General features: G+C 41.7%; 2 protein-coding genes across 3 annotated transcripts in view; one reads left to right on the top strand and one right to left on the bottom strand.

Moving 5' to 3' along the window:
- Nucleotides 1–26764, bottom strand: part of LOC126292035 (amyloid-beta-like protein) — a 1795419-nt gene that overhangs the window by 854234 nt on the left and 914421 nt on the right. The gene's annotated exons all lie outside the window — the stretch shown is intronic.
- Nucleotides 717–26764, top strand: part of LOC126292039 (uncharacterized) — a 73317-nt gene continuing 47269 nt past the window's right edge. Inside the window, exons 1-2 of one of the 2 annotated variants that reach the window (XM_049985834.1) lie at nt 717–821; nt 14737–14833. In XM_049985834.1, coding sequence (XP_049841791.1) covers nt 14756–14833 — 78 coding nt within the window. In that variant the 5' untranslated portion in view covers nt 717–821; nt 14737–14755. Of the gene's footprint in view, nt 826–14736; nt 14834–26764 lie in introns of both variants that reach the window. The other variant, XM_049985833.1, reaches the window with a different exon arrangement.

Genomic DNA, 26764 nt, shown 5'->3' with positions numbered 1-26764 from the left:
ACAACAACAACAACAACGGCTTTTAGATTTGATTGATTTATCGTGTAACCGAAGTTTAACAGATTTTAGCGCTCATATGGATGACCTCACACTTTTCCTTATTTACTGTCAACAATCTTGAAACATAATTTCTCACATGTTCTAAATTTTTACCGCTTTCTTGCTTAGCGTCAAATATTAAAAGCATTATGTCATTTATTATGTAATCAGATGTCTGAAGCTGATGCACACATGGAAGTTTGTTTCTTTATGAGTCGGAGGTTTGCTGTTATGTCTAACCTACACACAACCAGAACACGACTATTTCTTCAAGGTTTTCAACGTCTCAGGCTCGCCGCGCAGTTCGAAGTGTCATGTCACGGATTGCGCGGCCTCTCCCGCCGAAGGTTTGAGTCGTTCCTTGGGCATGGGTGTGTGTGTTGTTCTCAGCATAGGTTAGTGTAAGTTAGTTTAAGTAGCGCGCAAGTCTAGGGACCAATGACCCCAGCAGTTTGGCCCCTTAGGATTTCACACATTTTGTCTCATGCTCGAGCAAGTCACACTTGCTTCAGAGACATACGGGCGTACAAAGCCAACGCACAATCCCACACAGCAGCCCCAGGAACTTCCGGGAGCGCCGGTTATCTGCTTCTGGTGAAAGACGTTGCGAAATCACAGCTGCTTACGGTAGGCTCGGCTGCACAGCGGTTGGTGGACACAGCTGGAGAAGTGGGGGATTGCAAAAAGCGATAGCAGGACAAGGGACCGCCTGTGTGACGGTGCACTCCGTGGCAGCAAGGCGACTCACACGAGGACCCGGACAGAATACCCCATCTGACACCGTGAGTACGTGATCTGTGTTTTCTGGCGCGCTGCTTATTCTGTCTACAAAGGGTGTACGCTCTCACTTAGAAACAACAGTTCTTGCGTTTGTACCATCGTCTGAACGGGAAACGATTCTTGTAATAAACAGGACACAAAAAAGTACAACCAAAATTTCAGGCTAACTTCCACGTAATATGGAGTCGAGTCGGAAACCGCTTTGTTTTCATGTTATAGCTCATTTTCTATAAATTATTCATTTGTGTGGCCACTTTGTCCGTAGTTGCTTTACGGTGCAACGAAGGGCAGCTCGTTTCGTGTTATCGCGCAATAGGGGTGAGAGTGTCACTGATATGTTACGCGTGTTGGGGTGGTAGTCACTGAAACAAAGGCGGTTTTCTTTGCGGTGAGATCTATTTACCAAATTTCAATCACCAACTTTCTCTTCTGAATGCGGAAATATTTTGTTGACACCCACCAACGTAGGGAGAAAAGATCATCATAATAAAATAAGATAAATCAGAGCTCGAACGGAAAGATTTAGGTGTTCCTTTATCCCACACACCATTAGAGAGTGTAATGGTAGAGAAGTAGTATGAAAATGGTTCGATGAACCCTATGCCAGGCACTTAAGTGTGAATTGCAGAGTAACGATGTAGATGTAGACAGCTCCTCAGGGTATTTATGCTCCGTCGTTACAGCTACAAGAAAATGCGTGTTTTTTTCACCAGACGCCTTTCGCTTTATTGAAGTAAAAAGTAATCAGTGGTCTGTACTTAAAGATATTTACAATTTCACTTATTTTTAAGAATTGGGGGAAAAAGATCGGAAATCAATTCATTAATAATTTGTTGCTTTTTTCTTATGGTCATTTCTGCTTGGTTTCTCACCTGCATCATGAAATGGCGCTTGCTAGCATGTCTTTGGTGCATTTCTTCGTTAGACACTGGAAGTTTTAGTCTAATTTTTCGTTGCACTGTAGAACTATGCATTTCTTACGTTTTACACAGCGCAGTTCTTCGTGAACCTCTTTTTACTGTTTATTTTTGTACTTTTATGTGTGTATTGTGTTTTGTAGTGCTGGCAACATAACATTTTCTCTAGCTTGTCTTTAACCTATCCTTTCTTTTACTTTACTGTAATGAAGAAATAGTTATGAAGTGGACACTTTCTTTTTAAATAGTTGGAGGAGGGAGAAGTATGGACGAGTGAATGTATGTCCATAGTAATGTGATGGAGAATGAGGAAGAGCTGAGAAACAGGGAGTGAGTTGGAGGAAGACGTGAGGAGCAAGAAGTGGTTGGGGAGGGGGGGGGAGGGGGGGGGAAGGCGCTTGGATGTAAGAGGATAAAGGATGGTGAAGGCTCTTTTCTTTTTCATGTGATTTTTTCACTGCTTGCTCCTCAGGTTTTCCTCCAGTTCACTCCTTGCTTCTGGTCTTTTCCTCCAATTCATTTCCCATCACACTAGTTTGGAGCATTTAACCACTGTTAATTTCGTTTTAATGTTTTGCGTATGTCGAAATTTTCTTGGATAGGGAGGAGATGTATGTCTTTTTAATACATCGTTTATTTTTCAGTGTCAAAGCTTATTTCGGCTTGATGCCAGGCTGTGTTAGAGCCATTGCTGCTGCCAGAGGCCTACTAAGTTTGTTACTTCGATACCTCCAACTTATGCAATCTTCCTGCTTTAACACACTTTCTCAGACTTCAAGGGGTCGCCAGTATAGAATTGGAGGGAAATGCACGGAGTAAAGGTCATCGAGACCAGGAGAGGAATATAGTAAGCAGATTCAAACTGGTGTAGGTTACAGGAGTTATCGGAGAAGAAGAAGAAGAAGAAGAAGAAACTTGTGCAGGACAGAGTAGCATGGAGAGATTCATCAAATCAGCGTTCAATCTGAAATGGTTCAAATGGCTCTGAGCACTATGGGACTTAACATCTGAGGTCATCAGTTCCCTAGAACTTAGAACTACTTAAACCTAACTAAGCTAACGACATCACACACATCCAGGCCCGAGGCAGGATTTGAACCTGCCGCCGCAGCGCCTAGAACCGCTCGGCCACTATGGCCGGCTTTCAGTGTCAGATTCACATTAAAAAAAATAAATGATGAATTTCGATCTCCCTGCATCATTTTTAGATCTGTGAAGTTGTCTGTTGCGCATTCTGACACAGAGACGAAGGGTTGCTGCCGCACATACATAGATAGAAAAGTGGTCAATAAAGACCGAAACCAAGGATAAATTTAAAAATTCGGCAAATGGAAATAAAAAATAAAGGATATATTACATTTACATGGATGTCTAAAAGAACAGGCACTGCTGTCTACCCCAATCTGTACGAAATCCTTGGAAATTAATTCGCTGACTGCAAAACTTCCTTGAGAGCAGATGTATTGGATATAGATTTACTACCCACTACTGAGGTATGAATATTCTTGACAGACACAAATTTTCATACGTCTATATCAGATACAGCTTGTGTGAAGGAATTTGCACTCATCCAATTAATTTATGATATATTAGAGCTGCTGTTGTCTGAAGAAAGTTTTGATGCAGATTTCCGCGCTAGTCCGCCTTTCGCAAACCTGCTCATCTCTGTGTAAGCATCGCAACGAGCATTGATTTGAACCTGCTTGCTTTATTCATGTCTTGGCCTCCTTCTACAATTTTTACCCCTAACGGTTAGCTGCACCACCAATCTGACGATTTGTTCATGCCTCAGGATGTGTCCTACCAAGCGATCCCTTATTTTAGCCAAGTCCCGCCATACATAGGCTAATACAGCTGCTCCTACTGGTACGTTTGATGCAACCCGCATAGCCTTCAAAAGCCGTGTGCGAGATTTTCATATCCTCTCATTTACTGTGTGCAAACTATTAGTCCTACAGAAGAGAAGGAACAGGCCTTTTTGAAGGAAATTCCATGTAGCTGAATTTTATACTGCCATACATTATTGCTGGAGAGCACAGTTCTCGTTGGAAGGTACGTTTTGTACGTTTTTCTTAACTAATTCGAAAACTACGATCTCTAGCGAAAACCTTATCTGTAGGACTATTACACTACTGGCCATTAGAAATTGCTACACCACGAAATTTAACCGACAGGTAGTAGATGCTGTGATATGCAAATGATTAGAATTTCAGAGCATTCACACAAGGTTGGCGCCGGTGGCGACACCTACAACGTGCTGACATTAGGAAAGTTCCCACCCGATTTCTCATACACAAACGGCAGTTGACCGGCGTTGCCTAGTGAAACGTTGTTGTGATGCCTCGTGTAAGGAGGAGAAATGCGTACCATCACGTTTCCGACTTTGATAAAGGTCGGATTGTAGCCTATCGCGATTGCAATTTACCGTATCGCGACATTGCTGCTCGCGTTGGTCGAGATCCAATGACTGTTAGCAGAATATGGAATCGGTGGGTTCAGGAGGGTAATACGGAACGCTGGATTCCAACGGTCTCTTATCTCTAGCAGTCGAGTTAACATGAATCTTCTCCGCATGGCTGTAACGGATCGTGCAGCCACATCTCGATCCCTGAGTCAACAGATGGGGACGTTTGCAATATAACAACCATCTGCACGAACAGTTCGACGACGTTTGCAGCAGCATGGACTATCAGCTCGGAGACCATGGCTGCGGTTATCCTTGATGTCATTTCTTCCGATGACTCCAGGTTCTGTTTACAGCATCATGATGGACGCATTCGTGTCTGGCGACATGGCGTATCACCCGGCGTGATAGTATGGGGTGTCGTTACATTTCAGATGTGTTACGACCCTTTCTGGATACAGAATATGTTCGATTTCTGCCCTGGTCAGCACATTCTCCAGATCTCTGACCAACTGAAAATGCCTGGTCAATGCTGGCCGAGCAAATGGCTCGTCACAATACGCCAGTCACTACTCTGGATGAACTGTGGTATGGTGTTGAAGCTGCATGGGCAGCTGTACCTGTACACGCCATCCACGCTCTGTTTGACTCAATCCACAGACGTATCAAGGCCGTTATTACGGCCAGAGGTGGTTGTTCTGGGTACTGATTTTTCTATGCACCCAAATTGCGTGAAAATACCATCACATGTAAGGTCTAGTATAATATATTTGTCCGATGAATACCCGTTTATCATGTGCATTTCTTTTTGACGTAGCAATTTTAATGGCCAGTAGTGTAGTCTGATGTAGTGAGCGAGAGAATATGAACATCTTGATTGTGGTATTTGAGGGCATTGCGGGTTGCATAAAATCCGTGGTTAAAGCTTCCTTCTCTTTTCGTCTATACTTCTTACAGCCCATGTTTCACTTTTGTACAAGGCTGCACTCCAGAAAAACACTTTCAGAAAAGTCTTACTAACCCTTATACTAATTCGTTGTTAACAAATGTCTCTTTTTCCGAAATGCTCCAGTTTCTCAGTTATTTTGCGCGCCTCACAGCAAATCTTGTCTTCTGCTTTCCGTATCTCATTCTCTAATCCCTCAGCTTCACCAAATTTAATTCGACTACTTTGCCTTACCTGACGACACTCCATTAACCTTGTTTTCTTTTGGTTGATGTTCATCTTATAAGCCCCTTTCAGCACACTGTCCTTTCCGTTTAACTGTTCTTCCAAGTTTGTAACTGTGTCTGGCGCAATAACATTCGGAAATCTCGAATTTTTCATTCATTATCTGTGTACTTTCATTCCCCATCCAATATTATCCTTGATTTCCTTCACACCTCGCTCAGTGATACATACAGAAGAAGGAAACAGCGCAAATTTGGAAAGGAAAGTTTAGTAAGAAGAGATTGAAATTGTTAGGCGATTTATCTGATAATAAATGTGCAACCAGTCGCTGTTTTACGATTTATTGAACTATGAACAAGTTTCCGAGCCACTGCAAAGATAAACTGCCAATTTAAATCACAGTCGCAGTACGTCATCCATAATGGATGTACCAAAATTGTTAGGTTTGCCCACACATTGTAATGCTGTCAGAAACGACAAATGACTTCGAAGCGCAGTTGAACGTAATGCTAGCTTTTTGAAAAGCGCTTACAAGACGAACACTAGCAAAGATTAAGCAAAAATACTTTATCGCACAGGTAAACCATGGAGAAGCACCGATAATAGCTCGAGAAGTGTAATTTACGTACTAAAAATGTCGATCGCAAAATTGTCTTTCGAACAGTTCCAAAATACTGTTAATCTTTCCTCTCTCTTCTGCTAAAACAAACTGGTATGAATGGATTCCTTACCAGTTCTTTTAGCAGAAGAGAGGAAAAAGATTAAAAAAAAAGAGACGCAAGACACTTCATGTGTTTACTTGGTCAGAGTGTAAGTGTGACAAAATGTCTTACAAACTGGGAGGTATAGACGTTGAATTCGATCTCAAGCGAAAAAAATTCAGAGGCTGTTCCGCGTCTGAGTAATCTGCTACACACTGAGGTAGCGAAAGTCAGGGGTTGGTGACATCCACATGTACAGATGGCGGCAGTGTAGCTTACTCAAGATATAAAAGGACAGTGACTCGGCGGCGCTATCATTTATACTCAGGTGACTCATGTGAAAAGTTTTCCGACGTGACTGTGGCGCCGACGAGTATTAAAGAGATTCTGAACGCAAACGCAATGGCCGACGGCGTTCACTTAACGACCGAGTGCAGCGGCGTTTGCGTCGATTTGTCAGTGCTGACACACAAGCAACACAAATCAATGTCGGGCGTACGACGAACGAGAGTGCGGCGAAATTTGGATTTAGCGAGTTATGGCAGCATACGACCGACGCGAGCAACAACGACAGAATTTTAATGGATGACAATGCGGCAGCCCACCGGGTGCCAACTGTTCGCGGGTGGTTTGAGCAACACTCTGAACCATACAATACAAAAATATAATACTAAGAAATCACAATATAAACAGTTTCAGTAATGATCTAACATTACTTTAGAGTATCCTAGTACACACAATACTTAGTAATTTTAACATGAAACCAACTTTATACATACAGGCTGTTACAAAAAGGTACGGCCAAACTTTCAGCAAACATTCCTCACACACAAATAAAGGAAAGATGTTATGTGGACATGCGTCCGGAAACGCTTAGTTTCCATGTTAGAGCTCATTTTAGTTTCGTCAGTATGTACTGTACTTCCTCGATTCACCGCCATTTGGCCCAATTGAAGGAAGGTAATGTTGACTTCGGTGCTTGTGTTGACATGCGACTCATTGCTCTACAGTACTAGCATCAAGCACATCAGTACGTACCATCAACAGGTCAGTGTTCATCACGAACGTGGTTTTGCAGTCAGTGCAATGTTCACAAATGCGGAGTTGGCAGATGCCCATTTGATGTATGGATTAGCACGGGGCAATAGCCGTGGCGCGGTACGTTTGTATCGACACATATTTCCAGAACGAAGGTGTCCCGCCAGGAAGACGTTCGAAGCAAATGATCGGCGTCTTAGGGAGCACGGAACATTCCAGCCTATGACTCACGACTGGAGAAGACCTAGAACGACGAGGACACCTGCAATGGACGAGGCAATTCTTCGTGCAGTTGACGATAACCCTAAAGTCAGAGTCAGAGAAGTTGCTGCTGTACAAGGTAACGTCCACCACGTCACTGTATGGAGAGTGCTACGGGAGAACCAGTTGTTTCCGTACCATGTACTGCGTGTGCAGGCCCTATAAGCAGCTGATTGGCCTCCATGGGTACACTTCTGCGAATGGTTCATCCAATAATGTGTCAATCCTCATTTCAGTGCAAATGTTCTCTTTACGAATGAGGCTTCATTCCAACGTGATCAAATTGTAAATTTTCACAATCAACGTGCATGAGCTCACGAGAATCCGCACGCAATTGTGCAATCACGTCATCAACACAGACTTTCTGTGGACGTTTGGTCAGGCTTTGTTGGTGATGTCTCGATTGGGCCGCATGTTCTTCCACCTACACTAAATGGAGCACGTTATCATGATTTCATACGGGATACTCTACCTATGCTACTAGAACATGTGCCTTTACAAATACTACACAACATGTTGTTTGTGCACGATGGAGCTCCTGCACATTTCAGTCGAAGTGTTCGTACGATTTTCAATAACAGATTCGGTGACCTATGGATTGGTAGAGGCGGACCAATTCCATGGCCTCCACGCTCTCCTGACCTCAACCCCCTTGACTTACATTTATGGAGGCATTTGAAAGCTCTTGTCTACGCAACCCCGGTACCAAATGTAGAGACTCTTCGTGGTCGTATTTTGGACGGCTGTGATACAATACGCCAACAGATGGCGACGTTTGCAAGACAACAACCATCTGCACGAACAGTTCGACGACGTTTGCAGAAGCATGGACTATCAGCTCGGAGACCGTGGCTGCGGTTACCCTTGGCGCTGCATCACAGACAGGAGCGCTTGCGATGGTGTACGCAACGACGAACCTGGGTGCACGAATAGCAAAACGTCATTTATTCGGATGAATCCAGGTTCTGAATAGAGCATCATGATGGTCGCATCCGTGTTTGGCGACATCGCGGTGAACGCACATTGGAAGCGTGTATTCGTCATCGCCATACTGGCGTATCACCCGACGTGATGGTATGGGGTGGAATTGCTTACACGTCTCGGTCACCTCTTGTTCGCATTGACGGCACTTTGAACAGTGGACGTTACATTTCAGATGTCTTACGAACCGCAGCTCTGCTCTACCCTTCATTCGACCCCTGCGAAACCTTATATTTCAGCAGGATAATGCACGACCGAATGTTGCAGGTCCTGTACAGTAAATGTTCGACTGCTGTCCTCGCCAGCATGTTCTTCAGATCTCTCACTAACTTAAAACGTCTGGTGAATGGTGGCCGAGCAACTGGCTCGTCGCAATACGCCAGTCACATCTCTTGATGAACTGTGGTATCGTGTTGAAGCTGCACGGGCAGCTGTATCTGTACACGCCATCCAATCTCTGTTTGACTCAATGCCCAGGCATATCAACGCCGTTATTACGGCCAGAGGTAGTTGTTCGGGATACTGATTTCTCGGATCTATGCACCCAAATTGTGTGAAAATGTAATGACATGTCAGTTCTAATATAATATATTTGTCCAATGAATACCCTTTTATCATCTGCTTTTCTTCTTGGTGTAGCAATTTTAATGGCCATTAGTGTACTTTTATTATTTATACAAAAATATTGTGAGGGTAATACTCACCTGTTACCGCTAAGGATAGGATTAAGGTTGGGAAGCCGCGAAGTGTAAAAATATTCGAAAACGGCTGATATTAACATCGAATTCACGGTTTTCACGGTCTATAAGCTCAGTGCTGATGTGCCGACGACGTTTTTTTCGAGGGGTGGGGTGAGGGGCTTAGTAACAGCATATTCCTGTAACGTCTGTTGTAATTTCTACCAAACTGGTCGCACATATGACTTGCTAGCGGGAGAAACTGTGAATGTTAGGCACCTCCTGCTACCCTATGGATGGGGCAGGGGATGTAAAGTGATGACATACGAGAGTAACTCATGAAATCCTGGAGCAATTTGAAGCAAAGCTGGTGTACATGATTAATTGTTTGGACAAGTATAATATGGGAGAAAGATACCAATACCATCGCTGGGGCTGAGGTCAGAAGTGATGAACATGAAAATTGTCGAAATCGACCTGTTGGTATATTCTTCTCGTATTTTGTTAACTCTGAAGACTTTAAAAGTACGAATCGGAATGTATTTCTAACACGTGCTTTTTATTTCGTCAACAAGTCGCGATAAATGAGCAATGTAGGGAGTCAGCAATTTTATCAGCATGGTTCAGGGGTCAAAGAACATAACACACGGCTATATACCAAAGAGTAAATATCTCTGGAGTGAGCATTGTGTTCTGCGCATGTTGTCAACATTAAACCAGGATTGTCATGTGTTTTACGGGCTTCGCTGTGTGTGTGTGTGTGTGTGTGTGTGTGTGTGTGTGTGTGTGTGTGTGTGTGTGTGTGTGTGCGTGCGTGTGTGTGCGCGGGCGCGCGCGCGCGCTTTCCGAAGAGTTTGAAGTTTATAATATCAAGAGTTTTTGCTGTGTTTTCACAGTTGGTTGATAGTGTAATAGCTGTGGTGAATTACTGTTGTTGCTACGGATGCAAAGAAAAATATGTGAAAGGAGGGATACTAACTTTTCATGGGTACTATGTTTAAAAATTTCGAGACGCCGTATAATTAGGGCTTGATTCTGTAGACCTATTTTTTCTACGATTTTATGACTACATGATAGATATTACGGCTCGTACAAAAGCTTACAAACAATTGCTTCCTCTCGTTAATTTGCCAGTGCAACAGGAAGGGGAATGGCTAGTTGTTTTGGCAAATACTATCCTCCATGCATTTATCAGTGACTTGTCGATTATGAATATAGATTTGAAAGGCGGGAGCCAGATAAATTCAATAGAGTGGGCGTCTGTAATTGTCTTCGTATAATATCTGTGTCCAAACCTTTTTGTTTACTACAAAGTTACAGTGGGAGACAATGTTAAGTGTGTCTAGGACATGGAGACTGATTATATGTGATTTACACTTTAGTTTCCCGAAGGATGAACAACGAGTAAAGATGTGGCTCCATAAAATAAGGAGAAGTAATTTTGTCCCCACAAAATATTCCGAAGTATGTTCAAAACACTCTGAAGAGGAATGTTTAGACAGAGAAAAATTTGGACTTTTGTGGCTGAAGGTAGATGCTATACCAACTATTTTTAATTTTCCACAGCACCTACTAGCAATTTCTGCATTCAGCTTGAATACATTTTCTGCACAAATAAAGTAAAAAATACAATAGTGTAGCTAATCAAAGTACACATTCATCTTCTTTGGTGTATTTTGCCTTCAATTTATTTTCTTCACCATTTTATTAAAAAGCGTAAAATATTAGTAAACATGTCCCCAAACTCTTTCATTTGTGTCACTTTCCACTTCCCTTAATGGCCTTATATGGGTTGACTGTTACATGACCAACCGTATTTGCTTTACAGTACATCTATTCTCCGAACGCCTTTTTCCCCGTTCTTACTCAGTCTACTACTTATTTAATAAACTGGGAGCAAGTACGTAAAATGCGTTAAATAAACACTTCAAAGTGTCACCAGTAAGAAAAATTGTGCTTTAGGTCGCAAAAACGAGAAAATAGATACGCAGAAATAGCAGAAAAAAAGGACGAATTAGCAGGGATATAATCGCTAATGTGTGGCAAATTCGGTGTTTTTAGGACACTTGCAAAAGTACTAGCGTACTATCAAGTCGTTTTGCAAGACTATCACTGCAAAACTGTACGTCAGGCACTGTAATACTATAAAGTGCCGTGTCATGCCGAAAACTACCAAAATCGAGTGAATCTGAACTGTGACACCTATCGCAAAGAAGCAGAATGCAATATCACTTGCCCTTTAAAATTACGTAGCTGGTTTATTCCCGTGATCAGTTGGATACAGTTAAAATGTCTGCGCTACATATATAAATAATCCACGACACGTACGAAATGAATCCGTCTGTACTAGGAATGCAGTGACATTTGAAATATACAGGGCGCTATACGGACAAACACACGATGTCCCGAGAACACGTGACCAGGCCGGCAATGTATGTTGACAACTCAAAATCTTTTCTGCGCATGTGAATCCTCACTCCAGAGATATTTACTCTATGCTGGATACCAGAGGCATATTTAACCTCCTCTCTGGTGTCGGATGGTGTAGAACAGTGGAGCATCGAACACATTCCACTGAAATCAGAAGATACTGCAGGCCGTTATGCGCCACAAATACAAAAATACGTGTAGAAATGTGTGTGGAAAATGGGGAATATACGAGGGTTGACTGAAAAGTAATGCCCCCACCTTCGTAACTCTTCAACAGTTGGCAGCATTGGCATGTGGCAGGTACTGGCTTGTTCCACAGCCTCTTCTCTACAGCTCCAGTTGGTGGGAAGCCTAAATTGAACGGCTGTGTTATTACAGTGTAAAGTATGGAAACCAGCGCAGACGGTCGGTCAATGCAATTTAAGCAAGATGCAGTAACTGAATCCTTGACAGCAGAAGGTGTCACCCCAAAGGAGATTCATCAGAGAATGAAAGCTGTTTATGGTGACTGTGTTGATGTGAGTAGTGTGCGTCGTTTGGAGAGTACGTCTAAAGATGTTGAGGCGGGAACATCTGACCAGCGTGACAAACAAAGAGTTGGACGTCCTGTGACAGTAACCACCGAGTTACACAAACAAATTGTTGTCAGATTGATTCAGAACGATGGTCGTATCACTCAGGGAGAAACTGCAAGCACAAACGGCATTTCAAAAGAGCGTGTGGGTCATATTATAGCTTTGCTTGGCTATCAGAAGATCAGTGCACGATGGGTACCGTGGCTGCTGACTCCTGAAATGAAAGCGCACAGACTTGAAATTTGCCAGGAACTCGGGTTACGTGAATGAAGGTGACGCCTTTCTCCATTCGATTGTGACAGGAGACGACACGTGGGTAGACCGTTACGATCCAGAGACGAAACGTCAGTCTATGGAATATCGACACAAAGACTCGCCCAAGGAAAAGAAGCACAAAACGTAGCCCTCAGCTGGAAAAATCATAGCCACAGTGTTCTGGGACGCAGACGGTGTTATACATGCTGATTTCCTTGATCGTGGAACAACAATTGATTCAGAGCATTACACCACAACGGTGCGAATTCTGAAACGACGGCTAACAAGTTTTCCGAAAGGAAAATGAAAATGTTTTCCTGCAGCATGACAATGCCACACCACACACTGCACGTGCCATCACAGCAGAACTTCAGAAACTGAATCTCACCACCGTACGGCATCCTCCATACAGTCCAGATTTAGCACCGTCTGACTTCCATCTGTTCCCGATAATGAAAGACGATCTGCGGGGACACGATTATGCTTCTGATGAAGACGTTGAGGGAACTGAGAGACTGTGGTTGCGGAAACAGAGTGTCGACTTCTTCCGTGATGGCTTCAGAAAACTTGTTCATCGTTGGCAGAAATGTATCCAATTGGCTGATGATTATGTGGAAAAGTAAGTACTGGTAATTAAAGATCACAAACTAAGGATTATTTCTACGTTTGATTTAGTAAAATATTCCCATTCAAACGCAGTTAACAAAGGTGGAGGCATTACTTTTCATTCAACTCTCGTATGTGAGGTTTGAGTATGTGGGCGAAGCTGCCTCCCAGAAACTAGTTAATAACGTGTTCGTTAAACAAAATATCAAAATTCAGTTTAATGAAGCGCCCTTGTATTCTGGTCATACAACTACTCGTATATTGAAATCTTCATACCTCTGAGGGTCAAATTACGCCGTTTCTCATTTTATACCGTTCAGAGTAGTTACGGTGAGCCTTGTTTTAAGGGGACCACACCGTGGTCCAGGTCGAAAAAAATCGAGTTTCAGTTTTTATCATATTTCGGTAGATTAAGGTTTTATTTATATACTCTGAAAAGGATTTTGTTGAAAAAAATGTTTTTTATATCATTTAAAGAACATTTTCCTACCACGTGTGTTTATGTGACACGCCCACTTTTCTGTCATCCACTTTTCTGAATATATTTCAGATTTTTATATCCGCTACAATGCAAGTTAGGGATTTTTTTTTACTCCCGAGTGTGTTGGCTATCCTTGGAATGCAATAGTCGGTATTCTTTTGTTTCTGCTGTTTGTGAGCAATACTCTTTCAAACACGCGGTTAGTTTTGTTCAAGTGTGATAGCGAATAGTTGTTATAGGAAACTTGCAGGTATACTATGGGCAGGCAAGTAGGAGAAATAACGATAATCTGGAGGCAATGAAGAGAGATGTTTGGGCCATATTGTTCCGTAAGTACTCTACTGGTAAGCCATGTCATGGATTGTATACCTCAGGAGAAAATTCGTTGTGCAAATACAGTAGGGCTCAGGCAACTGCAGAATCTTATTATCACCAGCATGCTCTTCCAGCTGCTGCTATTACAGGAATTAAACCTATTTTCAGAGACTTGGCACATCCTGACCTTCTAAGAAAATGTCTGCATGGGCAGACACAGAACCCAATTGAAAGTTTCAACAGCATAATTTGGAACCGCCTTCATAAAACTGTATTTGTAAGCATGCATACAACGTAACTATGAGTTCATGATGCTGTTATTGCATTCTGTTGTGGTAAGCCTGGAAAGTGTTGGGTACTGAAAATGCTGGGAATTAATCCTGGTGAAAACATGATCACTGGACTGCAACACTGCGATAAAAAGAGGGTAAGCGATGCAGGCAGGTTTGCATCTAATATGGTCAAGAAAGCAAGACAAACATCCAGGAAGGTGAAAAAGAAGCTGAAGACCTGCTGGAGGCCAAAGAAGGGCCATCATATGCAGCAGGACAGTTTTAATTAACTTTAAGTAACAAATTTCCAAAGTTTTTCTTTAAATTAAAATTTTTAGTACATATGCCCCATTATATCAGAAACTATCATAGATAATTGAATGAAAATTTCAGAGACCCTGCATAACATAAAAAGCCACCTCTGATACTACACTCATTAATGTTCCCCCATTAGCAAGTTCACAAAAAATATTTTCCGCAGAAAAAATTAAGGTTTTTTATTAATAAATTTAAAGAAGTATTTCATAAAAACTATAAAATGGATAAAGTAGATTTTAGTACAATTGACTATTAGCATCATGTAACATACAGTTAAAATATTAAGGTCATGCAACAAATACCTTTTACAGAAATGGATCAAATACTTGCCTAAATCAACATGGGTGTGTTCCCCTTAAGGCACTTTGACAAGAGTTGGGTGTTTTTAAGAAACTGTTTTGTGTTTATTTCAGTTTTTAAACATTTTCAGTATATTATTATTTTATAGCCTTTCAGATTAATTTTCTTTTTCTTCGATGATGTATTAATTCTGCTCTGCCGTTGGTGATCAACAGACACAACTCATCAGCCAGGATGTGCTGCAGGGTATCCACTTGCTGCTGCGTCATGAATCTCCGTCTCGCCACGCTCATCACTGCTGTCCTCAGTTTGGTGAGTTTCAAAGCAAAGACACATATTTTTTTTTTTATTTTTATTTTACGTATGTCTAGGGTCCCCCGACGGGCAGACCGTTCGACGGGTGCCGGTCTTTCAATTTGGCGCCACTTCGGCGACCTGCAGTCGATGAGGATGATAGGATGATGATGAAGAAAGCACCACACCCAGTCCCTGGGCGGAGAAAATTTCCCGACCCAGCCGGGAATCGAAACCGGGCCCAGAGGTTTGACAATCCGTCACGCTGACCATTAGCTACCGGGCGCGGACAAACGCGGGATAAAAAAAAACTGTACAAACTAGCATTGATCGATGAGAGGATACGGAACAAAACTTACGTCCGGAAATGCATGGTTTTCCATCCTAGAGTCCATTTACTCAATCATACGTTGTCACAATTTGCGCGTAACCTTGTAGCCAGAGTTACAGTATTCATGCTTTCCTCCTTGAGGGTGGTACTGTCCCTCATAAGTCATGCACTGGCGTCCTCACCCCCCCCCCCCCCACTGTAACTGGTAATGTTATGTCCGATTCACTTCTCTTGCCGACTCACCTTGTAATGGATGTGATACAGCGTTGTGCCGGCCGCGGTGGTCTCGCGGTTAAGGCGCTCAGTCCGGAACCGCATGACTGCTACGGTCGCAGGTTCGAGTCGTGCCTCGGGCATGGATGTGTGTGATGTCCTTAGGTTAGTTAGGTTTAAGTAGTTCTAAGTTCTAGCGGACTGATGACTACAGCTGTTAAGTCCCATAGAGCTCACAGCCATTTGATTTTTTTGATACAGCGTTGTGCACAGAGGTCCCGTATTCGAATTGAAAGCTTGCAGACATTATGGTGTTCACTTATGGAAACGCAAATGGCAACAGGCGGCGGGCAGCAAGGTTGTACACTACTGGCCATTACAACTGTTACACCAAGAAGAAATGCAGATGATTAACGGGTATTCATAGGACAAATATATTATACTAAAACTGACAAGTCATTACATTTTCACGCAATTTGGGTGCATAGACCCTGAGAAATAAGTACCCAGAACAACCACCTCTGCCGGCCGCGGTGGTCTCGCGGTTAAGCCGCTCAGTCCGGAACCGCGTGACTGCTACGGTCGCAGGTTCGAATCCTGCCTCGGGCATGGATGTGTGTGATGTCCTTAGGTTAGTTAGGTTTAAGTAGTTCTAAGTTCTAGGGGACTGATGACCACAGATGTTAAGTCCCATAGTGCTCAGACCCATTTGAACCAACCACCTCTGGCTGTAATAACGGCCTTGATACGCCTGCTCATTGAGTCAAACAGAGCTTGGATGGCGTCTACAGGTACAGCTTCCCATGCATCTTCAACACGATACTACAGTTCATCAAGAGTAGTGACTGCCGTATTGTGACGAGCGAGTTGCTCGGCCACCATTGACTAGATGTTTTGAATTGGTGAGAGATCTGGAGTATGTACTGGCCAGGGCAGCAGTCGAACATTTTCCATATACAGAAAGGCCCATACAGGAACTGCAGTATGCGGTCGTGCATTATTCTGCTGAAATGTACCGTTTCGCAGGGATCGAATGAAGTGTAGAGCCACGGGTCGTAACACATCTAAATTGTAACGTTCACTGTTCAAAGTGCCGTCAATGCGAACTAGAGGTGGCCGAGACGTGTAACCAATGGCACCCCTTACCACCACGCCAGGTGATACGCCAGTATGGCGATGACGAATACACGCTTCCAATGTGCGTTCACCGCGAGGTCGCCAAATACAGGTGCGACCATCATGATGCTGTAAACAGAACCTGGATTCATCCGAAAAAATTACTTTGGCCATTCGTGCACCCAGGTTCGTCGTTGAGTACACCATCGCAAGCGCTCCTGTCTGTGATGCAGTGCAAGGGTAACCACAGCCATGGTTTCCGAGCTGATAGTCCATGCTGCTGCAAACGTCGTCAAACTGTTCATGGACATGGTTGTTGTCTTGCAAACGTCGCCATCTGTTGACTCAGGGATCGAGACGTGGCTGCACGATCCCTTACAGCCATGCTGATAAGATGCCTGTCATCTCGACTGCTAGTGATACGAGGCCGTTGGGATCCAGCACGGCGTTCCGTATTACCCTCCTGAACCCACCGATTCCATATTCTGCTAACAGTCGTTGGATCTCGACCAACGGGAGCAGCAATGCGGCGATGCGAAAAACCTCAATCGCGTTAGGCTACAATCCGACCTTTATCAAAGTCGGAAACGTGATGGTACGCATTTCTCCTCCTTACACGAGGCATTACAACAACGTTTCACCATGCAACACCGGTCAACTACTGTTTGTGTATGAGAAATCGCTTGTAAAGTTTCCTCATGTCAGCACGTTGTAGGTGTCGCCAGGGCGCCAACCTTGTGTGAATGCGCTGAAAAGCTAGTCACTTGCATATCACAGCATCTTCTTGCGGTCGGTTAAATTTCGCGTCTGTAGCACGTCATCTTCGTGGTGTAGCAATTTTAATGGCCAGTAGCGTATATTGAGACCTAGCCCACCCGACAACAACCACAACATTCAATGTTTGCTTCAGTGATTCGCAGTTTTGTCTGAGACAGGGTCGTTTAAGAAAGCAGGAACTCTTAAGGGACGTACTCGAAATGTTCGGAAACCAGACTTGGTGGCAAATGTGATTAACACTGTGGAAGGCGACCTCCGTGTCAGTACCAGGCAGCTGGCCCGCCAGTACAGTGTAAGCCAGACGACCGAGTGGAACATTCTCCATGACACCTGTTACTAACCGTATCACTTATTGCATGTTGAGGGCTTACTAGCGACAGACTTCCGACACCGGGAGCAGTTTTGTCACTGGTTTCTTCACCAGGCAACCACGATTCCGGGATTTGTGTCACCCATCCTATTCGCAGACGAGGCCACCTTTACGTGAAGTGGTCTCTTCAGCTTTAATAACAGGAGTAACCCGCTGAATTAGAGGCCTATATATCACTAACGTCGATTAGAAGTAGTGTTTTAGAACATATACTGCATTCGAACATTATGAAGTACCTAGAAGAAAACGATTTATTGACATATAGTCAGCACGGATTCAGAAAATATCGTTCTTGTTCAAATGGCTCTCAGCACTATGGGATTTAACTTCTAAGGTCATCAGTCGCCTAGAACTTAGAACTAATTAAACCTAACTAACCTAAGGACATCACACATATCCATGCCCGAGGCAGGATTCGAATCTGCGACCGTAGCCTAGAACCGCACAGCCACTCCGGCCGGCTATCGTTCTTGTGAAACACCACTAGCTCTTTATACTTGTGAAGTAATAAGTGCTATCGAAAGGGGATTCAAATTGATTCCATATTTTTAGATTTCCAGAAGGATTTCGACACCCTTCATCACAAGCGTCTTCTAAACATACTGCGTGCCTACGGAGTATCGCCTCAGTTGTGCGACTGGATTCGTGATTTCCTGACAGAAAGGTCACAGTTCGCAGTAACAGACGGAAGGTCATCGAGTAAAACAAAAGTAATATCCGGCGTTCCCCAAGGGAGTGTTATAGGCCCTCTATTGTTCCACGATCATTCCTCACGTTTTCCAGCTGTCTGATTACTGCGTGTGTTGCGGCTATTACATCGCTGGGTTTTGTGGAAGAAAAGTATGCTACCGCCGGAATTATCTTGGATTTACCATGTGTAGAAGTAAGAAACCGGAATTTGGTTGCAATAGTAGACGTCTGTTGTCTGAAACGGATAAACAATATTTTACTCAAAATAATCTCCTTTGCTGTTTATACATTTCTCCCACCAGGCTAAGGATGCCACGCCAAAAAACGGTTCTTCTTTTGCAGCGAACCTGTCAGCGAATCATTTTGGTACATTTTCATAAGAATTGAAGCGTGACCCAGTGATGCAAATAGATGATAATCGGACAGAGACAAGTCTAGAGAAAAAGCCGCATGCCCTAGTATTTCCGAACTGAACGCCTCGATTGTTTCCCGGACCCGTTTTGCTGTGTGTGCGATGGGGCATTATATGGAGCAATGTGACTTTGTGTTGCCTTTTTCCATATTCCGGTCGTTTTTCACGTAACGAGCGATTGAAATCGATCGTTATAGCGATCAGCGTTGACGGTTTCACCAGCTCATAATAGATGGCACCCTTCTGGTCCCACTAAACACAGAGCACTGTCTTCTTTCCAAAGTGATTTGGTCCTGCAATGGATTTCGATGGTTTGCCAGCATTCACCCATGATTTACGACGCTTTGGATTCTCAGAATATATCCATTTTTCGATGTGGAAATGACTTTCTTTTGTATCTGGCGAGCAGCATTTCACAAGTGATCTTTTGATTTGCTTGCTGTCTTTCATTCACTTCATGAAGAATCCATTTTTCCACTTTCTGCACCTTTCCCATAGCTTTAAACCGAAGAGAAATGGCTTTCTGCGTTGCATTCAATTGTTCCGCGAGTTCCTGTTGAGTATGACTGTCATCTTCGTCCAATAAGGCCTGCAAATCCTTGTCTTCGAAATTTTTCGGTGGTTTCCCACGCTCGTCGTTTCTCACGTCAAAATCACCACTTTTGAATTTTTTAAACCACCCGAAACACTGTTTTCCCAAGAGCTTCGACAAGGCCGGCCGTTGTGGCCGAGCGGTTCTAAGCGCTTCAGTCCGAAACTGCATGACCGCTACGGTCGAAGGTTCGAATCCTGCCTCGGGCATGGGTGTGTGTGATTTCCTAATGTTAGGTAGGTTTAATTAGTTCTAAGTTCTAGGAGACTGATGATGTCAGGTCCATAGTGCTCAGAGCCATTTTGAATTTCGACAAGCATTCGATGCCATTCTTCTGCAGTTTTCTTGAAATGATAACGTAAAACCAATGCTGTCCGGAAATCGTAGTACATTGGCAAAAAACTCGACATATTTACGGGTTTGAAACAGATACCGATATATGGTACTTGGTTTATTGCTGGTTGACATTCGTCAGCCGTTACAGGAAGCAGATGGCGCTGCAGACACGGTCTCACGGGCCCTATCCCGACCGCTAGCACTATCTATACGGAAATTCCGGTTTCATACATCTGCACCTGGCATTTACAGAAAACCGCTTGCTAGTTGAACGAACTCTGTGTAACTGAACACTCCAGAAAGCCGTAGCCTAGTCTAGAAGAAAAGAAAAATCACAACAAATTCTGCTCGTTACATACAATGAGACAGAGTTAATCTAACAGCCCGAATAATTTCTCTATCTCTGCTTGGGACTAACTCGCAGTTCTGAAAAAAAAGAAAAAATATGCATTTACTCTCTCTTTTCGTTAGTCACCTGAATTATCTATCTGCTGTCTAATAATTTTCTGTTACGGCATACTTCTCGAACATTTTTGTACTGGTCATGTCCATGTTTCACTCTGGACAGGTACTTTCATAAAGTGCTTTTCAACACTTAGCCTTACATAGGATGTCTACATAGTTCTCTTTTTCAGAAAAAGTTCTCTCCTAATTCCGGCCTGCGTTTCGTACTCCGTTTACTCCTCCCATTGTCGCTTTTGTTGCTTATTGAGTAGCACATCGCTCAAAAAGTACTCTTGTGTGTTAAACATAAGTCATCACTGTTTCTGTGTCACCTCGGTGTAAATGACAACACTGGCTTCAATTGAACTCCTCAGAGTAGTTCGTCGTCCCTGGATAACCATAAATTCGAACGTAAATTTCTTAGTCAACACTGGCAAGCGGAGCGAGGCAAAACTGCACAACCATATTTAATAAACAGAGAGATGAGTCACTGTCATATTGCCACATACAGCTCGTAACAAGCCGGGGAGCCATACGGCGTGCACGAACGGCTTATGATCCACCAGACTACACGGGATTTTCATGCGACCAGCACACACGTGCCGTCTACGAACCGATCGGTCGCCCACGATATGGGGCCCTTGAAGCTCACCCAGAAAAACAAGTGGTATAGCCAGCACGATATTAGACTGTTGTTGTTGTGGTCTTCAATCCTGAGACTGGTTTGATGCAGCTCTCCATGATACTCTACCCTGTGCAAGCTTCTTCATCTCACAGTACCTACTGCAACCTACATCCTTATGAATCTGCTTAGTGTATTCATCTCTTGGTCTCCCTCCACGATTTTTACCCTCCACGCTGCCCTCCAATACTAAATTGGTGATCCCTTGACGCCTCCGAACATGTCCTACCAACCGGTCCCTTCTTATAGTCAAGTTGTGCCACAAACTTCTTTTCTTCCCAACCTTAGTCAGTACCTCATCATTAGTTATGTGATCTACCCATCGAATCTTCAGCATTCTTCTGTAGCACCACATTTCGAAAGCTTCTATTCTCTTCTTGTCTAAAATATTTATTGTCCATGTTTCACTTCCATACATGGCTACACGCCATACAAATACTTTCAGAAACGAGTTCCTAACACTTAAATCTATACTCGATGTTAAAAAATTTCTCTTCTTCAGAAATACTTTCCTTGTCATTGCCAGTCTACATTTTATATCCTCTCTACTTCGACCATCATCAGTTATTTTGCTTCCCAACTAGCAAAACTTTACTAATTTAAGTGTCTCATTTCCTAATCTAACTCCCTCAGCATTACCCGCCTTAATTCGATTACATTTGAAACGTCCCCTTAGAACAATTATACAAGACTGTGCTTAAACTGACACACAATATTTTTAGCACAACGCAATCTGACTTCCAAAAATCCCTACGAAAGAATGGCCCTGACTAACATTAACCTATACGTTTCACAAATCACTTACCTCACAAAAATCTTCGTTACTCAAGCTACTGCAATAGAGCGAGCGCCACTACTGCAAACTAAATAAAAGATTCAAACTACGGAAGTCACTAACTACTGAGGCATAGTTAGCAAATGAAAGGTTTTAATAGAGAACAAACAATGTATTTACCTTAATAGTCATAAAATATATATATATATATATATATATATATATATATATATATATATATATATATATATATATATATATATATATATCAGTTCATGACACCAATTCTTACAAATTTCAAAACTCCGCCATCTCTCTCCCCACGTCCACCTCTGCTGGCGGCTCACCTCCAACTGCGCAACGCTACAATGTCCTTACAACCAGCAATGCTGTTATCCAGTCCCTTACTGAATTATTAACACACGTGCAAACACTATCAGTCCCTACTTCTCACATATTGTCCATATACTATGACCAACAGAAACGTGTGCAGTGAAATGTAATTTACAAGTTACTTAATTTGATGAACTGGTGTCAGTTACAATTTTATAACATAAGAATGCAATAACAAACGTACAAAATACATCTTTAAAGAACATAACAATACAGATAACATTTGCAGTAGTACAGGCTTTACAAAAGAATCGAAATAGCAAATACATCAGTGTTACAAAAATTACGACATAAGTACATACATAAAAGATCAGAATAATTATTGAAACATCAACTTCAGACATTACCATTAAAATAAAAGAGAATAAATAATGTCTAAACACCAGAAAAATTATACAATGTAAATATTATTAGCTAAACACATCAAGACAGGAAGAACACAAATATACAAGAGTACCCAAACACATAGCGGAATAATAGAAAGAGAAAGGACAGGGTTTGTTTCAATGCAGTATCTTGCAAACAAAACTTTCTTTACTTCTTGGAGATCTCCATTCGTTCTTCATTATTTCCAAAAAGTCCTATCTTTTCTCATATAACCTCTCAGTGCATTTCTTCAAATTCATCGCAACTCATTCTCTTATATAGGCTACCCCCTCTTAAGCTAACTTAAACCTACTGAGCTCAGATGCTAAACTAAGGGACGAGGCAATGCAGCAGCACAAAACAATTAACACAAACAGCAATGATAAAAAAAATGGAAATTGGCAAAAAAAAGGCAGCAATATTAGAACTAATATAAGGCAATGCGCAGCAAACAAGAAAAATAAATCAGTAATAAAATTGGCTTAACCTAGTAATACAAAGTGACATTCAGTAGCACTATGAATGGCAAACAGCCGCAGCAAATGCTACAACTTATACCTAAACATGACAAACCCACAAGCAGAAAAAATAGTACACTAAAGACAACAATGCAGATAAGGACAATGTCTATTCACATCTTAATGTCTATGCAATTAAAGTGGTGCACCACAAAAACTAATGCTACAACAAATTACCAAGTACTTGAAAAGAAAATTATATATACAGTTACTGTTATTAGTCGCTTCTTATTGCTCTTTCCATTCCAAGAGCTCCTTTTTCGAAGAATATGGATCATGAAATAATTATTTAATAGATCTGTTGACAGAAAATGTACACATTAGCAAATGCATTTAATTTTATTTTATAAAACCAATGCTGCAACACAGCTGGAAACCAGATATCAAATGAAATAAGCAACTATGAAAGGCAAAGCATAAAAATATCATTCAATAGTCTGTGACATTTCATAAGTTAGTACAAATTCTCTCAACTCTCGTAGAAAGACGATTGTCATTATCAGGTGTGCAGAAGTAAATAAGTATCTTTTCCAAGTAATGAGCGTGTCGTTTTTGCGATGCTTTCTACAAAGGAATGTCAACAGCGAGGATAATGGCCTCCCCTTTTTTTTTCTTGTGCCTCTGAAAGGCTTGTTTCCTGGTGGCTGTCGCCCAGCTGGGCGCCCACGACGCATTACGTGCAGGTGGTCATTTAACTTCCTTACCGAAATATTTACGACACCAGTTTCCGCTACAGTGACAGTCTTATACAAAAAAAAATTCACAGGTCAAGAATTTGCGTTACAAATCTGTAGAAACAAAATCCATTTGATATAAGAGTGTCCAAAAAATATTCATCAGCATCGTAATACATTCAAGCATTTACACACATTTCATAACTCTTAAAGTACGATTCTCGGTTTCCAACATCCTTTTTCACAAACCAGAGTCCCTAGCGACTACTCATTTTTCCTTACATTATTACACAAAAACATATTCGCCGACAATTCTTCAATATTTCATCATAACAGATACGTAGCATAACCGAATAACTCTTATACCATCAGCTTATTGATCATAAACATACCGCAACAGCATAATACACAGTCATCGTAATAACAACATCATAACACCTCAGTCAAATTCTCAAAATCGTCGTAGCTTCCTCCACTAATTTCAAAACCTAAAAAATTCTCTGCTCATGTCAAAAGTGTCATCTACCTCAAACGTACTTTAAAAATCATGACCCCATACCAAATACATCATTCAAACCTCTGATAGTATCACAATGGTTCCGAAAAAAATATGAACATTTCACAAAGTGCAGACAAAATAGAATTTCATAAGTGTGAAGTTATCCACCTGCGTAATTGCTTAAACATGTGTCACTTACCTAGTAAAAAGATGTTTGTTTCTCTGAAAAATAATCAGATAGCTGTGTAATTCTGTGTTAGAGAAATATGGTACCGATGTGTGAAGTTGTATAAGCAAATACCATATTAGCTAGGGCTCCTTGTGCTTGCCAAACACATGGTACACAAAGTAAGCGTGTACCCCCCTGAGGATTAATGTAATTATATCCTCAGGAGTTACACATTACAGCAATGGAATGAAATGTATCACGGAAAACCTTTGTATCATTGTACTTCAAATATCTTTAAAAATAAATGTTTTAAGTACAAAATTAATCACTCAAATACGTGTACTGTAGCGCTAAACTGTGCGTCTTGCTGTAAGATAATCTCTGTGGAAGTGTCGTTGTTATCGTCCTCCGAAAGCTAAGTTCTGCAGAAGTCAATGTACTTACCTCATGATAAACGAAATTGAAAAGCTTTGCGTATAGATATCTTAGTTATTACGCTTATTGCCGTGATGAAGTAAGTACTGTACTGTACGTATAGTTGTGCTACAGAAAAGGCTGTCTCATTGTAGCTATACCACAAAAGCTACAACTAAAAAATGTTATACTTTCCAGAAGAATTCCGAAAAACTGTGCAGATGTAAAACAGATACACCGCGAAAGCAACATTGTAAATTGTCACTCATTAGTAGCGTCGTGATATAATCGTGTAGCTGTCACATATACTAACCGCTGTGTCATCTGGTATCTCACAGAAAATACTTTAAATCCAGAGTGTATTTTCAAGTAAACCAAAATGTTGCATTAAAATCTCATTAGCAATACTGGTAAATGTTCTAAGTCTGTGAGCCTTATAGTCGTTACGTAATCGTGCAACTAACAAGCAAGAATGTACACACGCAATAACACTGTGATGTCTGTTCACTATAACAATGCACTCGTAAATACTGTCTAAATATGTTCAGTATTTTTATGTCCCTCTTCCCGTATTGGAGTGCGAGTGTCCTCTGAAATACGTAATTCTTGTATTACCTGTGTCAGCTGATCTTGTACTTCCCGGATTTCTCTTTGGTGCTGCGTATTAATTTGATTCTGATTTTGTTTGAATTTCCTAATTTGTTCGAACTCTTCTGTGTCATTAAAGACTACCGGTTTTGTGTCATTCAGATTATCATCTACCTTCGTAGATAAATTATTTAGCTGATCCGAAAGTTCAACTACTTTCTCTGATAATGAACTGATGTCCGCCATATGTCTTTCTGAACCAATTTTCAGAGTATCTACTGTGTCCTTTAAGTTTTCTTGAGTTTTTGCAAGTTGCGTAACCGAATCGGTAGATGCAACTGAGTCAATTTTAGCTTGCAAGGTCTCATGATTTTCATGAACAATTGTTTGCAGTTCTTTTATGGATGCTTCGTGATTCTGTAATGCATTTTCATGCCGCGAAAAAATTGGTTGGAAATGCTCACAAATTTGTGTTTTTACGTCATTACAGACTTTTTGACATTTCGATTCGATTTTATGTAATTCAGTAGTTCAATCTTCACGTGTTTGTTCTAGCGTATGTTCCACTGAGTCTAACTTTTGAAGCTTTTGCTCCATTGCGTCTAACTTTTGCTGTGTTTGTCTCTGATTTTGTTCCATTGTGTCTAACTTTTGAAGATTACGTTCCATTGTGTCTAACTTTTGAAGCTTTTGCTGTGTTTGTCTCTGATTTTGTTCCATTGTGTCTAACTTTTGAAGATTTTGTTCCATTGTGTCTAACTGTTGCTGTGTTTGTCTCTGGTTTTGTTTCATTTGTTGCATTAATTGCAATAATAATGTATTAGTGTCTGGAATCTGATCCTCTATGCTTTTCGGCAGTGCATTTGCACCGGCAACATTCACAGTTTGACAAGCAGAAAATGTGTCTCGACTTATTTGAGAAAACGGTTTGGACGCAAAACCTGAATGTACAGTATTTGCAAGATTGTGTCCTGTCATATCGGATTCCTGACGCGAGCTGTTGCCGACCGATCGATCGATAATGCTTCCCTGTTCACTAACTGTTTCACTTCCTACACCATTATTTGCAGCCCGCTCCATTTCCCTATGCACTATTACCAAATTACTACTTTGAATATTTGTGAATTCATTACATGGTGGCGCTAACACATTGCTTTCGTCTTCACTGTCATTTCTCAGTTTACTTTGGAGCCTAGTGTTACGTTTTTCACACGCCATTATTGTCACAATTTTTCACACGACAACACAGAAAAACACAATTTGAAGAACAAAAATAAGAAAACACATTGAGATAGCACTGAAAATAATATCTAGTTAATTGCAAGCGCAGCTGCGAAATACTTCGTGCAAAACTACATGCATGCCACAACTATATTACTGTTTAACAATGAAAGACTGCAACTACAAAGGAAATTCTCTCTATGATTACGCGCTAGCAATAAACAAAGGCTACACTAACTACACAAACTACAAGAAAAAATCAGAAGATTCCAGTGAGGTATCCTTGGCTAAGGGTCGACATATGAAACGTCCCCTTAGAACAGTTATACAAGACTGTGCTTAAACTGACACACAATATTTTTAGCGCAA

The sequence above is a fragment of the Schistocerca gregaria genome, chromosome 9 (genome assembly GCF_023897955.1).
Source record: "Schistocerca gregaria isolate iqSchGreg1 chromosome 9, iqSchGreg1.2, whole genome shotgun sequence".
Classification (NCBI taxonomy): domain Eukaryota; kingdom Metazoa; phylum Arthropoda; class Insecta; order Orthoptera; family Acrididae; genus Schistocerca; species Schistocerca gregaria.
Note: the sequence above shows the minus strand (reverse complement) of the source record. Positions and strands in the feature narration are given on the sequence as shown.